This window comes from Natrix helvetica (assembly GCF_964273705.1).
Source record: "Natrix helvetica genome assembly, chromosome: 7".
In the NCBI taxonomy this organism is placed as follows: domain Eukaryota; kingdom Metazoa; phylum Chordata; class Lepidosauria; order Squamata; family Natricidae; genus Natrix; species Natrix helvetica.
Window position 1 is genome coordinate 17,913,955 of NC_138558.1, and position 17,121 is coordinate 17,931,075.

Genomic DNA, 17,121 nt, shown 5'->3' on the forward strand with positions numbered 1-17,121 from the left:
AAAGGGGCCAAGGAAAAGTCGCCAAACGGGGCAAAACAAATGTCTCCCTCGGCAACCCACATTTTGGGCTCACTTGTGGTCGTAAATCGAGGACTATCCGTATTCCGTTTAAAACAGGCTTCCTGTGGGATTAGACTCTGTCTTTCTCCCCCCTCCCTCCCCACCGCCAACTCAGAAGTTCGTTAATTTGATAAAAAGCTGAGAATTGTTCCCGCCATCTTTCCATTCCGACCCAGCCGCTCCCTCCTCCGTTCCTCTTGCAGGAGTCATTTCACGGGCGCTTCTCTCTCCCTCTCCCTCAATCCACCCACCCCGCTTTCTTAGCAGCTGCCCATCAAAAGAATCTGCAATCCAAACTGGAATCGATCTCTCGGGGGGGGGGCTCCACCCGCAAGTGGTACCGTCCCACTCCCGCTCCCTCACTTCCAGTCGCCGCACCTGCGCTCCCAAAGCCCGCGAAATGCCCGCGAAGATTCGTCTGGGATGGGCTGCGCGCCGGTTTCTGGACGCCGGGCTTCCTCCGGCCTTCTCTCACCCCCTCCCCGCCTTCCTCTTTCTCCGTAGCTCTGCTCTCATTCGCTTCCCGCTAGACGCCCCGGACCCCGGGGAGGGGGAGGCGGGAAAAGCCTGCGCGTGGCGGGGCGTCTGCTCGATTACCGGGACGGGGGGCGGGGGGGGGGCGGGGAGATTAAATAGACTCGCCCGGGCGTGGAGGCTCCGCAACTGCCTCCGTCTCCCGGCCGAGTTGGAAGTGCCGGCCGCAGGCAGCGGAGCCTGGGGTTCGCTTCGTCCGCCCGCGGGACGACTGGACCAAAAGCCGCGAGTTCGTCGGTGGAGCGTGGGAAGCGGAGAAGCGGATTCTTTGGCGTCTTACGTTAGCCAGCCTGGCACAGCGGCGCCAGAGGGATCGGATGAGCGTTATGGAAGGAAGGTACCGGCAGGTAAGTATGAGGGGGTAGCACCCGCTCAAGCGAGAGGAGAAAACAAATTGTATCTCTCCTTCCTTCCCTTTCTCCCTCCCGCCTTATTTCTCTCTCTTTCTCTTCTTCCCTTTCTTCTTCTCTCTCTCCCTCTCCTCTCTTCTTTTCTCTTTCTCGCCCCTCTTCCTCTCTCTTTCTCTTCTGTCTCATTTCCTCTCTTCCTCCATCTCTTTCTCTCCTTCCCTCTCTTCCTCTCTCTCTCCTTCTCTCTCTCCCTCTCCTTTCCTCTCCCTCTCTCTTTCTCTCCTCTCTCCCCTTCTCTCTCTCTCCCCCTCCTCTCTCCTTTCCTCTTTCTCCCTCCCTCTCTCTTTCTCTCCTCTCTCTCCTTTCCTCTCTTCCTCCATCTCTCCCCCTCTCTCTCCCTCTCTCCTCTTCTTTCCACTCTTCCTCCATCTCTTCCTCTTCTTCCCTCCTGCCTTCCCTCCCTCACATTCTTTCTTCTCTTTCTCCTTTTCTTCTTCTTCTCTCTCTCTCCCTCCCTGCTGCTCTTAGCGCACCTTTTGTTTCTTCAGAGCTCTTCCAAGTGTGCTGGGACCGCAACTTGGAAAACTCCTCTCCTCCATCCAGCAGCATCTGACGAATATCAGGCTACACTAGAGGAAGGCTGCCCTAAAAAGAACAACAAGGAGATATGCTTCAGGACATCGAAGTCCTCTGCTTGTGGCAGAGAGAATGATGTGCCTGCAAGCAGCCTCTCTGGGCCGCAATTTACTCAGAAATCCCTGAATATCTATGAATGGGAGTTGCTTTAATAGTTACTGGTCATTTGATGCTAAAGCCTAACCATAAGCAGGTTTCACTGCAAAACGCCAAGCACTGCTTGGAAGCACCAATCACTGCCCTAGAATGAGATTTGAAATCAACTTTTCTTATCCAGAAAAAGGCAATAAATAAACCAGGAAGAAAACTTCTTGGAGTCTCTCTTGGCTGGAGACTTTGCTGTAGTTTTTACTGCCTCATTCTTAGACTTTGAGTACTTTCAGATGGACAGCTCCTAGCACTACAAAAAGCAATTCATGATTGCTCTGCCTTTTTTCTCTTAAATTTCCAGATGAAATGATCTTCTTGTAAAATTCCTATGTTTCCTATGGTTGTTCTTAGAGTTGGGTTTTTTGTGGGGGATGACATTAAAAATGTGTGGAGAAAAAGCAGCTTTCTAGGGTGGAAGTTCTGTAGACTTTGAACAGTTGTGCCTGAAAACAGCGTAATTCTATTTGTGTTATCATAGGAGTTCAATATGTCTTATATCTAGTTAAGCAGATATAGGCATGTTTGGGGTTTTTAACAAATAGGAATATATTCCTTGCTGACAAACATTCTTACTAAGGCATTAAGATTGCTCTCGTATATTGTGAGACAGAATGGGGAAAGGGGCCAATTTCTTAAGGAACAAGTTACTTAGCTTGAGGGATTTATTAGAAAGATTTAGATTGCCACTTCACTGACTTCCAGATTTGTTATCATCTTCAAAAAGAGCTTACTTTTTTTTTGTAGTGGTAGTGAAATGACTTGCTAGGATTAGGAATTTGTGGTGTATTTATTTATTCAATTTGTATAGACACCCATCTCACAGGTCCCTTCCAACTTGATGTTCTATGTCCTAATGTGAGCTTTTCCAAATAAATTATCTTCTGAAGTGACAGTCAGCACATAATGCAATTACAAATCAATAAAAGTTTATATATGTTTCAGGACTTTCTTGTCTGCCTATGTATCATTTCAACTGTTAGAACTTGGAGCATTTACATCTTTTTGAGTTCTTCATATAATTAATACTGTTGATGGAGGGATGCAAGTATTTATACAACCCCAGAGTATACTCTTAAGAAGTATAAGATGGAATTCCATTAACTGAACCAAGAGAGAGTAGCAATTATCAGCTGAGTGGAAAGTTTAGAAAATAACGATTTTTAATGGGGATACTTGATATATATTTTTGAGTGTGTAAAAACTTAATAAGAAATTTATGAAAGATCAGTCAAGCACAGAAACTCACAGCTTTCTGTTCTGCTGGGAAAATAATTATATATGCCATCAGAATCTAGCCTCTTTTATATTCCAGGACAATACAATTATAGATTAAGGTCAGTGGCCAAGACGATGAGAAAGGTCAGCGGTTCAAATCCCTAGCGCTGCGTAACAGAGTGAGCTCCCGTTACTTGTCCCAGCTTCTGCCAACCTAGCAGTTTGAAAACATGTAAAAATGCAAGTAGAAAAATAGGAACCATCTTTGGTGGGAAGGTAAAAGTATTCCGTGTGCCTTTGGCGTTGAGTCATGCCAGCCACATGACCATGGAGACTTCTTCGGACAGCGTTGGCTCTTTGGCTTTGAAATGGAGATGAGCACCATCCCCTAGAGTTGGGAACGACTAGCCCATATGTGTGAGGGGAACCTTTACCTTTTTATGAACAGTTGTAAATAAACCTCAGAAATAGATATTATCTAGCTTGTTCTATTTGCAGTTTATTAGCTATGCACCTCATTTTAAAAACTACTCTTTATCTGGAAGATAGCACTAGCAATAGCACTTAGACTTATATACCACTTCACAGTGCTTTACAGCCCTCTCTAAGCACTTTACAGAGTCAGTACATTGCCCCCAACAGTCTGGTGTCCTTATTTTACCAACCTCAGAAGGATGGAAAGCTGAGTCAACCTTGAGTCAGTCGGGATCAAACTCCTGGAGTGAGCAGTGAGTTAGCCCTGCACTACTGCATTCTAATCCCTTCACCATCACAGCTCTATGTAGACAGCTCTATGTAAGATGTAGACTTATATCTTTTGGCATCTCTTCTGTCATTGCAATGAATGGTGTGGAAGTTGGTTCCGATCTACTGCCCTTTCTATAACCCAGGAGAGTTATATTGCCCAGCGTGTAACATACCATTTTGGGTCATTATCTGAACTGGCAATTAGAGTTGCAATGCTATTTTTTTTTCTATAAATGTTTTCACTGCATGTTGTAGACTTGGAATTGGTTGTATTAAAATGTTGAAAGGCTTTGATACATAACCCAGTTCCGCCTTCTGCTCCATACACTAAATTTCAACATCAAGTATCCACAGCTACTCAACCTTCATTTGAAAGCCTTAAAGGAGAGTCCACCCTAAGCAAGACATATTGTTCCAGTGTTTAAGAACTCTTAATCAGGAAGTTTCTTCTAATATTCAGGCGAATTTCCCCTTTTTAAAAAGGCCTTTCCTTTGCCCTCATTTTCAGAGTAGAATAAGCTTGTTGTCCTCTTTACTCACTACATTTTTAAGATATTTTGTAGACCATTATAGCTCACCATTTAGTTTCTTTTGCAAGGGAAACACACACACACACACACACACACACACACACTTTAATTCAAAGGTCTTGGTTTCTAGTTTTTTTTATAAATGTTCTCCTTTAAACTTGTTCACACATTTTCTTTTCAATGAAGGGACTCAGAATATATACACAACATTCCAAGTGGCATCTAATTAAAGCAGAATACAATGAATGATTACCTCCCATGATCTGGCTGAAGGGCTTCTGTTAAGACAGCCCAAACTGCATTCGTCTTTTTAACCATCAAAATACATTGCTTCTTCAGCTAGTAACTTAGATAAGTGGTCAGCAATCAGTGGTCCGCAAGAAAAATTATTTGCATTTTTATATCGCGCTAAATACTATTTATCTACTTTAAAAATATATATATTAGTGGTTTGCAGGATTTCAAATTATGAGTTTAATAGTCCCTGAGGTCCAAAAGATTGGTGATCCCTGGCTTAGATCATTTTCATCTTTACTGTGACATCTCTAGTCCTATATGTATGCATTTAACTGCTCAGATGCAGGACCTTGTCAATATCACCCTATTAATTTGAGGCAGTGCCCAAGCGTACGGAGATAATTTTAAATTTTGATTTTGCCTCTTATGTGTTAGCCAATGCTCCTACTTGTTTATTTTATCTCTATTCTTTTCATTCCATTATCCTGTAGCTTGCTTATAAATATCTAATAAAGTGGAATAGCCTTGGGACAAGATCCCTGGAGGTTCCACTCAAAGCATAACCATTTACAAGCATTCTTTCGGCGCATTATTACAGCCAATTGCAAATCCAGCAGACCACAGTACTCTCGTGCGTTTATCTTGCTCAGAGGGATCTCGTGGGAGCTTGCCAAATCTTTACTAAGATCATGGTTTGTTTCATCAAAAACATTTAAAGGATTTGTCACAACGGTGCTTTTCAGCTCAATTTAACTCCTTTAAACCATTTGCTCTTGAAAGAGACAAAATAATATGTAACAATTTATTTATTAGCTCCTCCAGGAGTTCAAGGTAGCCTATGTACCATTTTCTCCTCCAAATTGTCCCACAACAACAACAACCTGATAGAGACTGTCTGGCTTAGAGTCACGCAGTGAATTTTCATGGCTGAAGCCCGAAATGAATTTAGAGCTCTCCAATCCTAATCTAACTCTAATCATTATAGCAGTTTTCAATTTTTAGAAATTGTTAGAAAAGATAATATTAGGACTATACAATGCTTCATATAGCATTTACTTGAAAATGCATCGAAACTGCTGCGCATTTTTTCTGCCGTTGTGGATTTGCCTTCAAAAAACTTTTATGCCTGAAAGCTATCTAAAATTTTCTTTAAAAAAAAAAAAGTCTTTTAAGTGTTTTACCTTAGCTCTGTAATTGAAATCTGCAGCCAAGCAATGGCTATGGAAATTCTCAGTCATGGTTGTTCCAAAGGTGCTTTTTCAAGAGGTACAGTAAAACCTCTGGTCACAACCTATTAATTCATTCCATAACTTTGGTCGCAACCCGATTTGGTCGTGACACGAACCTAACCAAAATTAACGCAGCAGCCACACGTGGGTCGCTGTTGTTTGCAAACAAACAACAGGAAATTTGGCACTTACAAAAAACCCAATTCGGTCGTGGTCAGAAGTGTTCATGGCCAGAAGTTCTACTGTAATTGGACTTTCTGGATTTTCTTTGAAGTCATCCAAGAAGCTTCAGCTCTGAATTCTTCTTGGCTGAGAAGTGAAACGTCTTTAAAGAAAAACCAGAAAGTCTTGTTGCCTTTTGAAAAAAAGCATCTTTGGGATAGCCAAGCAATACTTTCAAATTTTATGATAATTTACTTTTTAAACTTTTAGTTAGAAATGAACAGGAAAAATTAAAAAACATAGAACAAAACCCAGTTTTCTATTTTCTGTTGATAAAATTATGACAGACTGGTTACTTCCTAAGTACTAAATATATACCAACATTGATCTATTATACAAATTATAAATAGTATATAACTTGGGCACTAGAATGGCATCTCCCCATCATAATCTGTGCCTGTACATTTGTATGTATATCAACGTATACCTGCTAGTGATTAATATATATTACTAAATGTTTAAACTTCAATTATTTTAATAACTTTTCTAATTCCATATGTATCCATTTCCTCTTACATTTTTTAGTATGATTATTATGATAATAGGGTTTGCTGAAATATAACATACACTAGATAACAAACATTAGTCCTGACTGCCCTATACTGTTTGTTTACTCAAATTATTGCCTTGGTGGCGGAGTGGTTAGGGTGCAATACTGCAGGCTACTTCTGCTGACTGCCGGCTGACTGCAATTTGGCAGTTCAAATCCCACCAGGCTCAAGGTTGACTCAGCCTTCCATCCTTCCAAGGTTAGTAAAATGAGGACCCAAATTGTTGGGGGCAAAATGCTTACTCTGTAAGTCTAAATGCTATTGCTATCATTATACAACAGGCTTCTCCAACGTGATATGGCACTGGTGACACCTGCTGTTCACCTATTACACCTATGTGACTTGCATCAGGCAGAAGAATATAAAACAAGGTTTCCCTGTCCAGTCATGTAAACTCTTAAGATGCTATGCTCATCTCCATGGTCATTGGCTATATGCCAAAGGCACACGGAACTATTTTGCTAGGATAGAACAGGGGTGTCAAACTCATCCCTGTCACAGCGGCATCACGTAACATATCAGGACATTTTCCCCCTTTGCTAAACCGGGCATGGTCAGTGCGTGATGCATCTGGCCCACAGGCCGGGAGTTTGACAGCCCTGGGGTAGAAGAATTCAGGATTTCTTTAGCCAGCCACAGCCTACCAGCCCATATGGTAGCTCATTGAAAAGTAAGATTGGAAAAGTAGGAAAGTTTCCACCCCAGTGTAGAAAAATTATATAGTTCAGCATGCGACCTTATTTTTGTGCCTGTTCAACAAATAGCTACAATTAGTCTCTCCATCACTTCCTCTTTATCGCTGCTTCATTCAAATCAGTCCTCAATAGACTGAAGATTTGATCAACCAAGACTTGTTCAGTTCTCAACTGTTATTTACAGAATAGAATTGATGTAATTGTTCTATTTCCCTGTCCCCAGATAACAGTCTTCTCGTTCTATTTCTGAAATAAAGAAAGTTGTGCGCAACATAGCCACATATAAGATAGTTTTCACTAACCTTCCACATACTGGCTGAGAACTCAGCTTTAATATGTCTTCTAGATACCAAGTTGTGGAAGACAATTCCAGATTTTTGTTAGGTTTATGGATTAATTTCATATAAATGATAGGTTTGGGATGCTTATACTCATTAAGTGAAAATATGAGTCACTTCTTTGTGGTTATTCTTCTTTCTTATTGTGATGATTTCTGAACAATATTTTATGAGAAGCTAAAGGTAAAGGTTCCCCTCACACATATGTGCTAGTCGTTCCCAACTCTAGGGGGCGGTGCTCATCTCCGTTTCAAAGCTGAATAGCCAGCGCTGTCCAAAGACGTCTCCGGGGTCATGTAGCTGGCATGACTAAACGCTGAAGGTGCATGGAACGCTATTACCTTCCCACAAAGGTAGTCCCTATTTTTCTACTTGCATTTTTACATGTTTTCAAACTGCTAGATTGGCAGAAGCTGGGACAAGTAATGGGAGCGGCACTAGGGATTCAAACCGTCAAACTGGTGACCTTTCTTAGCCACTGAGCCACCACGCCCCTTTATGAGAAGCTAGCCTCTGTCAATTTTAACTTATTTAATAAACAATGATTGAGTGGTTTTTGGAATTACTTTGCTTCTTAGGCTAGTCCTCCTGTTCTATATTGTCAGTTTAGTTCCTGTGCAACAGACAATGCTTGAATTAGGCAAAAGGGAGAAGTTCATAGAGGTCTAGTAGTTACCATCAAATGTGGAAAGAATGATAAATAGATTTAGCAACACAAAGTAAAAAAAAACACAAAGGAAAATAGTTAAAGCTGATTCGTTGAAATGAGAAAAAAAATAGTGCAGTTCATTAATAGACTTGAGAAAAATCAGTGCGGAAGATTAAAATGAATTAAAACAGTCCAGTCAGCTGAAATAAAACTCAGGCTGTTTAATGTATGCCTGAAAAAATGCTCTCTTGACCAGATGGTGGACTAAAAAAGTAAGGACATTAACTGAATCAGTTACGGAAGAGAATCTCATTCTTGGAATTCTGCCATGCAGAGAAAGCAGTCATGTGTCCCAAATACTTTTGCATCACTGATTATTCCAAGACTCTCCTTCAGACTTTGCAGGAGGTATGGAAGATTATCACGTTATTAGCCTTTCCCCTCCTCTCTGTTGCTGTCTTTTTCATCCAGTGCTTCTTTCTTAATTCATTATACACAGCCTGAGAGATTATACGTAGCATTTAGCTTAGGGCTGGATGTTTAGAGATGTATTTGAGCATAATCAGGTTCCCAGTATGCTCCCTCCTGCTCCACATCCCCATTATTGAACATTAAGCGCTACATTAGGACACAGATTTAGTTTTTAAGCTGCATGTGCTGCTGTTGCCAGCCTGTTGTCTTGTGTCCAGCGTGTGATTTCAGATTGTTTCAGACTGAATGTTCTACCCTAAATATTCTCCAAGGGTAGGAAACGCAAATTGCCTTGTTTCTGAATCTGCTGTTGCTTTTTAAAGAATAATGGGATTTTAAATTATATATACTTAGAAAGAGAAAACAAAGACCGAGAGAGCACGTTTTATCAAATTTGACTCAGGATATAGAAGAAAAGAATTAAATAGACAAGTTACGCTTCCAGCTCATGTCAAATTGGACAGAATCACCTCTTGTCAATTTGGAATCAGAGCTATAGAAATGCCTTGAATGACTGTTGGGGTCAGAATTCTACCTTCCACTCATCAGGGGCCCAAGGATGCAATCAGAAAGAAATTGTTTTGGATTTCTTGAAGGGTTATATGGGAATATAGGGACACGGTGGCTCAGTGGCTAAGATACTGAGCTTGTCGATCAAAAAGATCTGCAATTTGGCAGTTAGAATCCCTAGCACTGCATAAAGAAGTGAGCTCCCATCACTTGTCCCAGCTTCTGCCAACCTAGCAGTTCGAAAGCATGTAAAAATGCAAGTAGAAAAATAGGAACCACCTTTGGTGGGAAGGTAACAGCGTTCTGTGCGCCTTTGGCATTTAGTCCTGCTGGCCACATTGCCACGGAGATGTCTTCGGACAGCGCTGGCTCTTTGGCTTCGAACAGAGATGAGCCCCCTAGAGTCGGGAATGACTAGCCCATATGTGCGAGTGGAACCTTTACCTTTATATGGGAATAGATAAAGGAAATAAATTTGGCCATCTCCTTTTCAAGAAACTTCTAGGTGAACTTAATTTTGTTCTCCTGTTGGTTTGAAAAATATGACTTCAGCCTGCCTACCTAGTCTGGGAGCCTTGGGGAGCCAAATAAAGCAATAAACTAACATTTTAGCTGCCAAAATCAAAATACAGTTTTATATCTGCTACTCCCTGAATAGCTAAGTAGGAAATGTCTGCACGTTTAAAGAAAAAGAAATCCAGTGATACAACCTTATAAGACCTGTCAGCTGATACCAGTATTTGCACTATTCCCTTCTTTGTTCCATCATGCTTTGGTGTCGATCACGCTTATAGCTGTCATGTACTACTGTCAACCATATCTAAAGAGTGACTCAAAATATTAATCTATGTGTGTCAGTGTACCAGGAATTATGAGATAATGTCAGTTACATAAATTGAGCTGTTCTGTTTGTTCACTGCCAAGTAGGAATGTAATATTATGTGGCACACCTGGTTTTATTTAGGACATATAAGTTACCAGTATATGTTTTCTGCACCAAAGCAGGGATTGCAGCTTACTTTATCTTATTTTTATATTCAAATATATATTCATGTGCAACTGAAACTCTTTAAGTTACATAAACTGTTTTCTTGCCATATTTTTCTTAAGCATTATGGAGGTTAATCTAAAAATAGAAACGTTAAATATGCCAGTCCAACAATGAAACTGAAACAGTATCTTAATTTAATCCAAACAAAATTCTCTCCAGTTTTGAAATACTAATCCACATTCAAGTTTAGTATGCCATTCAATAGATGTTTAATTTTTCCATGAGGGGAAAAAAATGAATGGGATTTGTAGCTTATATAAGACATCAAATATATTATTAAACCTTTTAATGGGCAAATGAATTTGGACTCAACAGTAACAGATGGTTGACTGAGGGTGTTTTTACTAACACATTTTAAGCAAACTGTTACAACAAACAGTTGTATTTTTCTCTCTATTTGGAGATGTTTTGAGATAGTGATATGTTTCTCCAACCCTTTTTCTTGAAAAACTTTATATCCCTTTTCCGAATTTTGGCTCTCCAGAAGTACTTTGATATTATTTAAAGCAAAGAGAGTATTTTTCTCTGTGTACATTCTTAGGAATATATTCAAGCATTGCATTTAAATATCATATTCCAAGTTTCTCCTCTTCATAGTATACTGATAGCTGTTCATCGCACTGCTCTACCACAAAAAAAAAATCATTATAAAATAGCAATGTAGCACAATTACCCATCTTTACAGGCAATGAAAACATCATCATTTTGATTGATTGATTGATTGATTGATTGATTATGTGCCATCAAGCTGGTGTTAACCGTTAGGATGGGTGGATGGATTACTGGTTTATGGTAGATAGACAAACAGATAGCTAGATGGATGGACGGATGGAGAGACAGACAGACTCCTTCCTTCCTTCCTTCCTTCCTTCCTTCCTTCCTTCCTTCCTTCCTTCCTTCCTTCCTTCCTTCCTTTTCAACATGGGTCAGGTCTTTCAATGTGGCACCCATCATCACTGTAACTGAGTCCTTCTCTTCCAAATGTTCTCTTTTTTTCTATTTCCTTTCACCTTTCATAGCATTATATTCTTCTCTGGTGAGCAAGGTTTTCACATAAATTGCATCCAAAGTATAATTTGTGCAGCATGTGGGAACTCTGATTTGATTTGCTTAATGATCCATTTTGTTTGTGTTCTTGGCTAAAATACAAAGATAATTTATCACTGGAACAATTTCAGGAGGCATGTTTGAATTTTGATAGTTCATTTGCTGTAGACTATGAATGTCTGGCACGGAGACAGTTCTTTATAGGAGATCCTTAGAGAATGGCTGTACCTGTGCACTGCAACATGCTTTAGTTTTGCTTCAAGAAATAAACATTCTCTCAGATCAGTCTCATATCCTTGTCACCATATGGACACAACTGTGTTATTTTCTTGGCAACAACATGGCAGTGGCTTGATAGTGCCTTCCTGGATGCTAATCGACAGCCTGATTTCCCTACCCAAGTACTGTTCTGTTTCTACCTGCTTAGCTTTCCAAAATCACTTCACCACCCACTAACCAGGGGTGGGCTTCAAATATTTCAGCAATGGATTCTCTGCCCGGTTGCTAGGTGGGCGTGGCCATGGTGGGCGTGGCCTAGTGGCCTCCTCAAGCCTCTGGGAGGATTAAAACTGCTTCGCCTCGCCTCCGGAGGCTAGAAACGGACCTGTTTCCGGCCTTCCAGAACTTCGAGGACGCCAGTTTTTTTGCCCTCCCCGAGTCTCCACATGGGCTCTGCACTTACCTCACATCCAAAACGGGCTGCGTGGAGACTCTTGGGAGGGGAGGGGAGGGGAGGGCCCAGCCAGAGTGGGATTTGTTATAGTTACCAGCCATAACACTAGCTACAGGTTTTCCCAAAACCAGGCGAACCTGTAGCAGGCCATCCTTGCCACTAATCTTATATTTATTATTTTTATTTCAAAGGAAATACACGCTTGATAAACTGCATTGGAATTTTCTACCAGAAATGAAGCAATATGCAAATGCTTTTAATAATCATTTAATTAAACAATTACAATAACAATTCCTAAATATCTGTCCTCGGGTTCGTCTCAGTTGTGACTTGACTATCGCGGCTCATAATGCTAGTGTTACTCGTTTTTTACCAGTATGAGGAAGAACCAGTTGCGAAGGACTTTAGTTCTGCCAATTTTTACACTTTGTGGGAAGTGCTAAAAAGGAAAAGTAATAAATTGTGTAGTTTCATGATGGTTCCCATAAGGGATAGAAGATGAGACAGTGAAAGAATTTCTGTGGTCCAGTACCTTTTTCTTCCCCAGCTTCTTGTCCTCCAAAATTTCTATTAGCAGCTTTTCTTGAAAATCTTTTCCCCTTAAAACTAGAGTTCAGCATCTTGGTAAAAACGAAAAAAATTAGTGGTTTTAAGCCCCATGAATCACCTAAGCAGCCATTTTCGATTAATTCATTTTCTGCATTAATTGTGAAGTTCTTTCTCATTTCCCCTATAATGTACATCCAACCTCACATTGCTCTTTGTGGGCCAAAGAATTACAGAAAATAAACCTTCAAATTCATAATCAGTATGTGCGGCAGTGAGTCCTTGCTGGTGTCATTGGTAACTGCCCTTCTGTAAGGTGCTTGCTGAGATGACCATGGACCAGGCTCAAGCAACAGTTTTGCAACTAATCTATCAGCAGCAATATTCAATGTTGAACAATGTGAGTGTGTCTCCCACAAACAACACATTGGCCTGACTTGTCCACCACAATGAGTCGAAGGTTACCTGTTCAAGAAAATGTCATTTCTATCTTATCGCTGAGCAGCTGAATCCTGCTAAGAAAAAAACAACAACCACATAAACATGATGTTTCCAGAAAACATTTTACTCCTCTTCTTTTCAATCCTTATCACTGTAACATCTAGTTGGGAGAGTCCATAATTGATGGGTGGAATAATGTTATGCGCCATGGTGGCACAGTGGTTAGAATGCAGTACTGCAGGGTATTTCTGCTGACTGCTGGCTGCCTGCAAGTTGGCAGATCGAATCTCACCAGGCTCAGCCTTCCATCCTTCCAAGGTTGGTAAAATGAGGACCCAGATTGTTGGGGGCAAGAGACTGACTCTGTAAACCACTTAGAGAGGGCTGTAAAGCATTGTAAAGTGGCATGTAAGTCTAAGTGCTATTGCTAAGTACTATTGCTATTGGACTTGGGATGCTCCTTGCTGCTGATACAGCATCTGTCCTTGTTAAGAAAAATAATTCAGAATCTCACTTCTGTGGATATTGAAATATACTGTATCCAAAGTTGCTAGTAGGTCTGGCTAATTAAATATCCCAAGACTTGATGATGGAAATAAAGCATTGGTTGATTCAGAGTCTTCTATTGAAATGAATATACGCTTCTATTATTGTGTGTGTATATATGTCTGCATATATTTGTATGTATGTATACAACTGTTGTGGTCTGCTGGCGGTCTGCAGAGCTGGCAGCAGAGTCGGACAATAAGGAGGTTGTGGAGAAACATGGGCCAGTCCTGGAGAGCTCTGCATTGGTGGGAGAGGGGGCCAGGGCCATCTGGGAGTTATGTGCCACCTCCAGAATTCGACATCAGCGAGGCAGAGGAACAGGGGCAGCCTCTTCCCAGTGTGCATATGCGTAGAACTGACAGAAGGCAAGAACAGTTAAGACAAAAGGGGCGACTTGGGAGTAAGGCTTGAAGATGGTTGACTCCTCCCATAAGACATAAAGGAGGAGCAAAGACATGAGCCTTTGCAGGAAGCAACTTTGTTCATTCTGAAGCTCCATTTTGACTCTCTGCTCCGTATGGCCTTGCAAAGCTAATTGGCAATTATGTCTTTGACAGCATTTCAAGAGAGATAAAGGTGGTTGCTTATCAGCCTTATCCCAAAAGACTGGCAGACTTCTGTCGGACTCTTTACAAACTGTTTTTGACTCATTATGGGCTGTTAATGAACATAATTGAAATAAAAAGAGGGGTTTTGGGGTTAAGCATGTGATTTGTACTGTCCCAGGAAGCCTAGGTCAGAACAGCAACATTCAATTTCTGAACCAGTAATAAAATGTTAATTTTAATAATACTTTGTTCTTTTGCTATTTTACTTCCAGAACCACACTACGGCAAGTGGTCGCCCGACTAAAGTGGATGCTCCTGACCATGTCCTATACACTGTAGGCTCTTGTGTTCTGGCCATTGGTTGTGTTGGAATAATAGGAAATCTCCTTGTCCTCTATGCATTTTACAGGTATAGTTTTCACAAGCTAGGGATAGGGATGAAGGAAGAGGGAACAAGTCTCCATTGGTGCTCTGTTCAGCCAATAGTTCTTCTGTCCTCTTTTTTTTATTCTGCTCCCATAGAACAGCAGATTGGGTGAGATTAGGACGGGCAGATCTGTTTGTTCCTCTTAACATTATAGCCATTTATTTAGTGGTCATTTGAAGTTAGGAAGGGATTGCAAAAAAAGTGACTTATGACCAGTACTCACACTTACGATGGTTGCAGCATCTCCACGGGTTGCAATCGAATCTGACACTTTTCACACAGGATGTACCATCATAAATGGTCAGGTGATTTAATTTAACAACTGCAACATTTCACTTAACAAATGTGGCAAGAAAAGTCGTAAAGTGGGGCAAAACTCACTTAACAAAGTTTTCACTTAGCAGTCTAAATTTTGGGTTCAACTATGGTCATAAGTCAAGGACTTCCTGTATTTACCCATACAGGTAAATAGGTACCTGTATGGGTATCCATACAGGTCATATCTCATACTGCGGTGTTTTTTGGGGTCATGTGATTGCCATTTGTGACTTTCCCAGCATGATTCCAACTAGCAAGTCAACAGGGAAGCCAGATTTGCTTAGTGACCACATAATCCACTTAAAAGCAGTGATTTGCTTAATAACCAAAAGTCATAAAATTGGGAGTGACTCTCTCAACTCCTTTCTAAACAATGAAAATTCTCAATAGAGGTTGTAAGTTGAGGATACCTGTACCAACATCTCATATTCAGGCCAGAAACTTTTTGATTAAGAGCACAGGAATTCCTCGTTTTATTCCTTACAATAGATGGTGAATATCAATTTCATTTTTCCCCAGTTTTTTCTTTTTGCAAATTGGACTTTGTATTTTTAAAAATGTTGCTGCAAACAGTACATGTAATTCTACACTAGCCACCTCCAAGCACATTTAGTTTTGTTGCAAATTTGCATAATATACACATTTTGTATAAACAGTTCCTAATATTACACATGTTCTAAATTTGTCTATTTTTAACAGACATCTCAATAACATACACGTTTCTGTACTATGCATGCTTTGCTAACAAACTGCAATGAAATATTTGAAATCTGTAGATTTCAAACAATTACTAATTCATGATTTCATCTATTCCATACAGAGAGGAAATCAGAAAAGGCAAGCTTAATTAGTAGTTGAGTGAGTTTGCATGCCTAGAACTTAGCTGGCAAATATATCCACGGTACTTGGTTTGCTTATATTTTGCACACGTTAACCTGCATGAACATGGAAGAAGTGTTGATGTGTGTGAAGGACTGTGTGTATATATCTATTTATGGACACACATGCATACACAAACACAAACCTAGAATAATGACCTGGTCCCTTCCAACTCTGTTAATCTGAAATCTGATGGCATTAAGGTAGGAAAAAAAACTGCCTTGCGACTGAATGGTATCCTTGAAGTTTTGGAGGAGGGGACGGCTGAGGTGAGGGGGGAGGTGAGGGGGAGTCCAGAGAGGAAACTTAGAACTTGAGAACCATCAGATAAAAATGGAATTTGAAAGGATGTCTTTTTTCCTTAGATTTCAAAATGTAATTGAGACTGATGATGAAGATTTGAGGGAGATCATGACAAAATTATTGGCTGAATATATTAAAAAAGACAGACAGCAGTTGGGTTGGGATATTGACCTGGTCTATAGAGTTAATTCAGCTTACGCTAGAACACACAATGTTCCAAGAGAGGTTCACATTAAATTTCTGAGAAAGACTACAAGAGATGAGATTCTGAATGCACAAAGGAGGCAAATGTTAAAATACAAGGATAGAGAGATAGTCATCCTGAAACAAATCCCAAAGAAAGTTAGAGATAAAAGAAAAAAATATTCGCTTTTAGCGAAAAAACTATTTGAAAAAGGGGTTTGGTTCTGGTGGCTTTTGCCAGAAGGTATACTGATATTCTGGGAGGGCAGTAGAGTTAGAATTAATACAACTACGGAGGCAGAGGCCTTCATGGAAAAAAACAAAGCTCTCCTAGATAAGGCTGATGATACTACACGAGACACACAAGATACGGGAGGTGCCGAGGCTTTGCTGGCGGGGGGGGGGGAGAGGCAACATTGAGAAAACTTAGATCACAGAAGTGAGTTAGAAAAATAATGCAATTGCTGATACAGGGAATTTCTTTTTCTGCTTGATATAAAATGATTGAAATTAGTGGAAGATATAAGGTAAAAATAAGCTGTCAAAATATAGTTAAGTAATAACTATCTTGTTTATTAGCATGTGAAAGTTATGAGAACCGGGGGGAGTACCATTTCCTGCATAATGTAGCTGTCAAAATTTGTAACCATACCCATTACCCTTTTCCTTAAAACTTTGTAAAACTAATTAAAAATTTTATTCAAAAAAAAAAAACTCAAACTGGGTTTGATTTCTAGTTTGAATTTTAAAAAGAATCACAATAAAGTTGGGATGGACTTAAATATCTACAGAAGAAGAAGAAAAATAATTTTGAGTGTGAGAGATTTCAGAATTTGTGTAACCGAGGAACATGCAATTTCTGACTTCTAATTTAATGCGTGTTCTACAGTTACCCAGTGCCCTGATTCTCTAATAACTTCTCATGAATGTAGCCACAAATAACTGCAATCAAAATATATATATTTTGCCATGCTAATAGGTTTTGCCTAGTGAACCTCTGAAGGAGTACAGTGGAGTGTTATAGAATATAGA

The 17,121-nt window shown here is 40.2% G+C and overlaps 1 protein-coding gene across 2 annotated transcripts in view; it reads left to right on the forward strand.

Annotated features, from left to right (window-relative positions):
* Nucleotides 1-519: 519 nt before the first annotated feature.
* OPN4 (opsin 4) overlaps nucleotides 520-17,121 on the forward strand; it is a 38,353-nt gene continuing 21,751 nt past the window's right edge. For both annotated transcript variants that reach the window (XR_014175957.1, XM_081960074.1), the window contains exons 1-2: nucleotides 520-941; nucleotides 14,252-14,388. Coding sequence is in view for 1 of the 2 variants with exons in the window: in XM_081960074.1 (XP_081816200.1) it covers nucleotides 912-941; nucleotides 14,252-14,388 (167 nt within the window). In the remaining variant the exon portion in view is untranslated. The remainder of the gene's footprint in view (nucleotides 942-14,251; nucleotides 14,389-17,121) is intronic.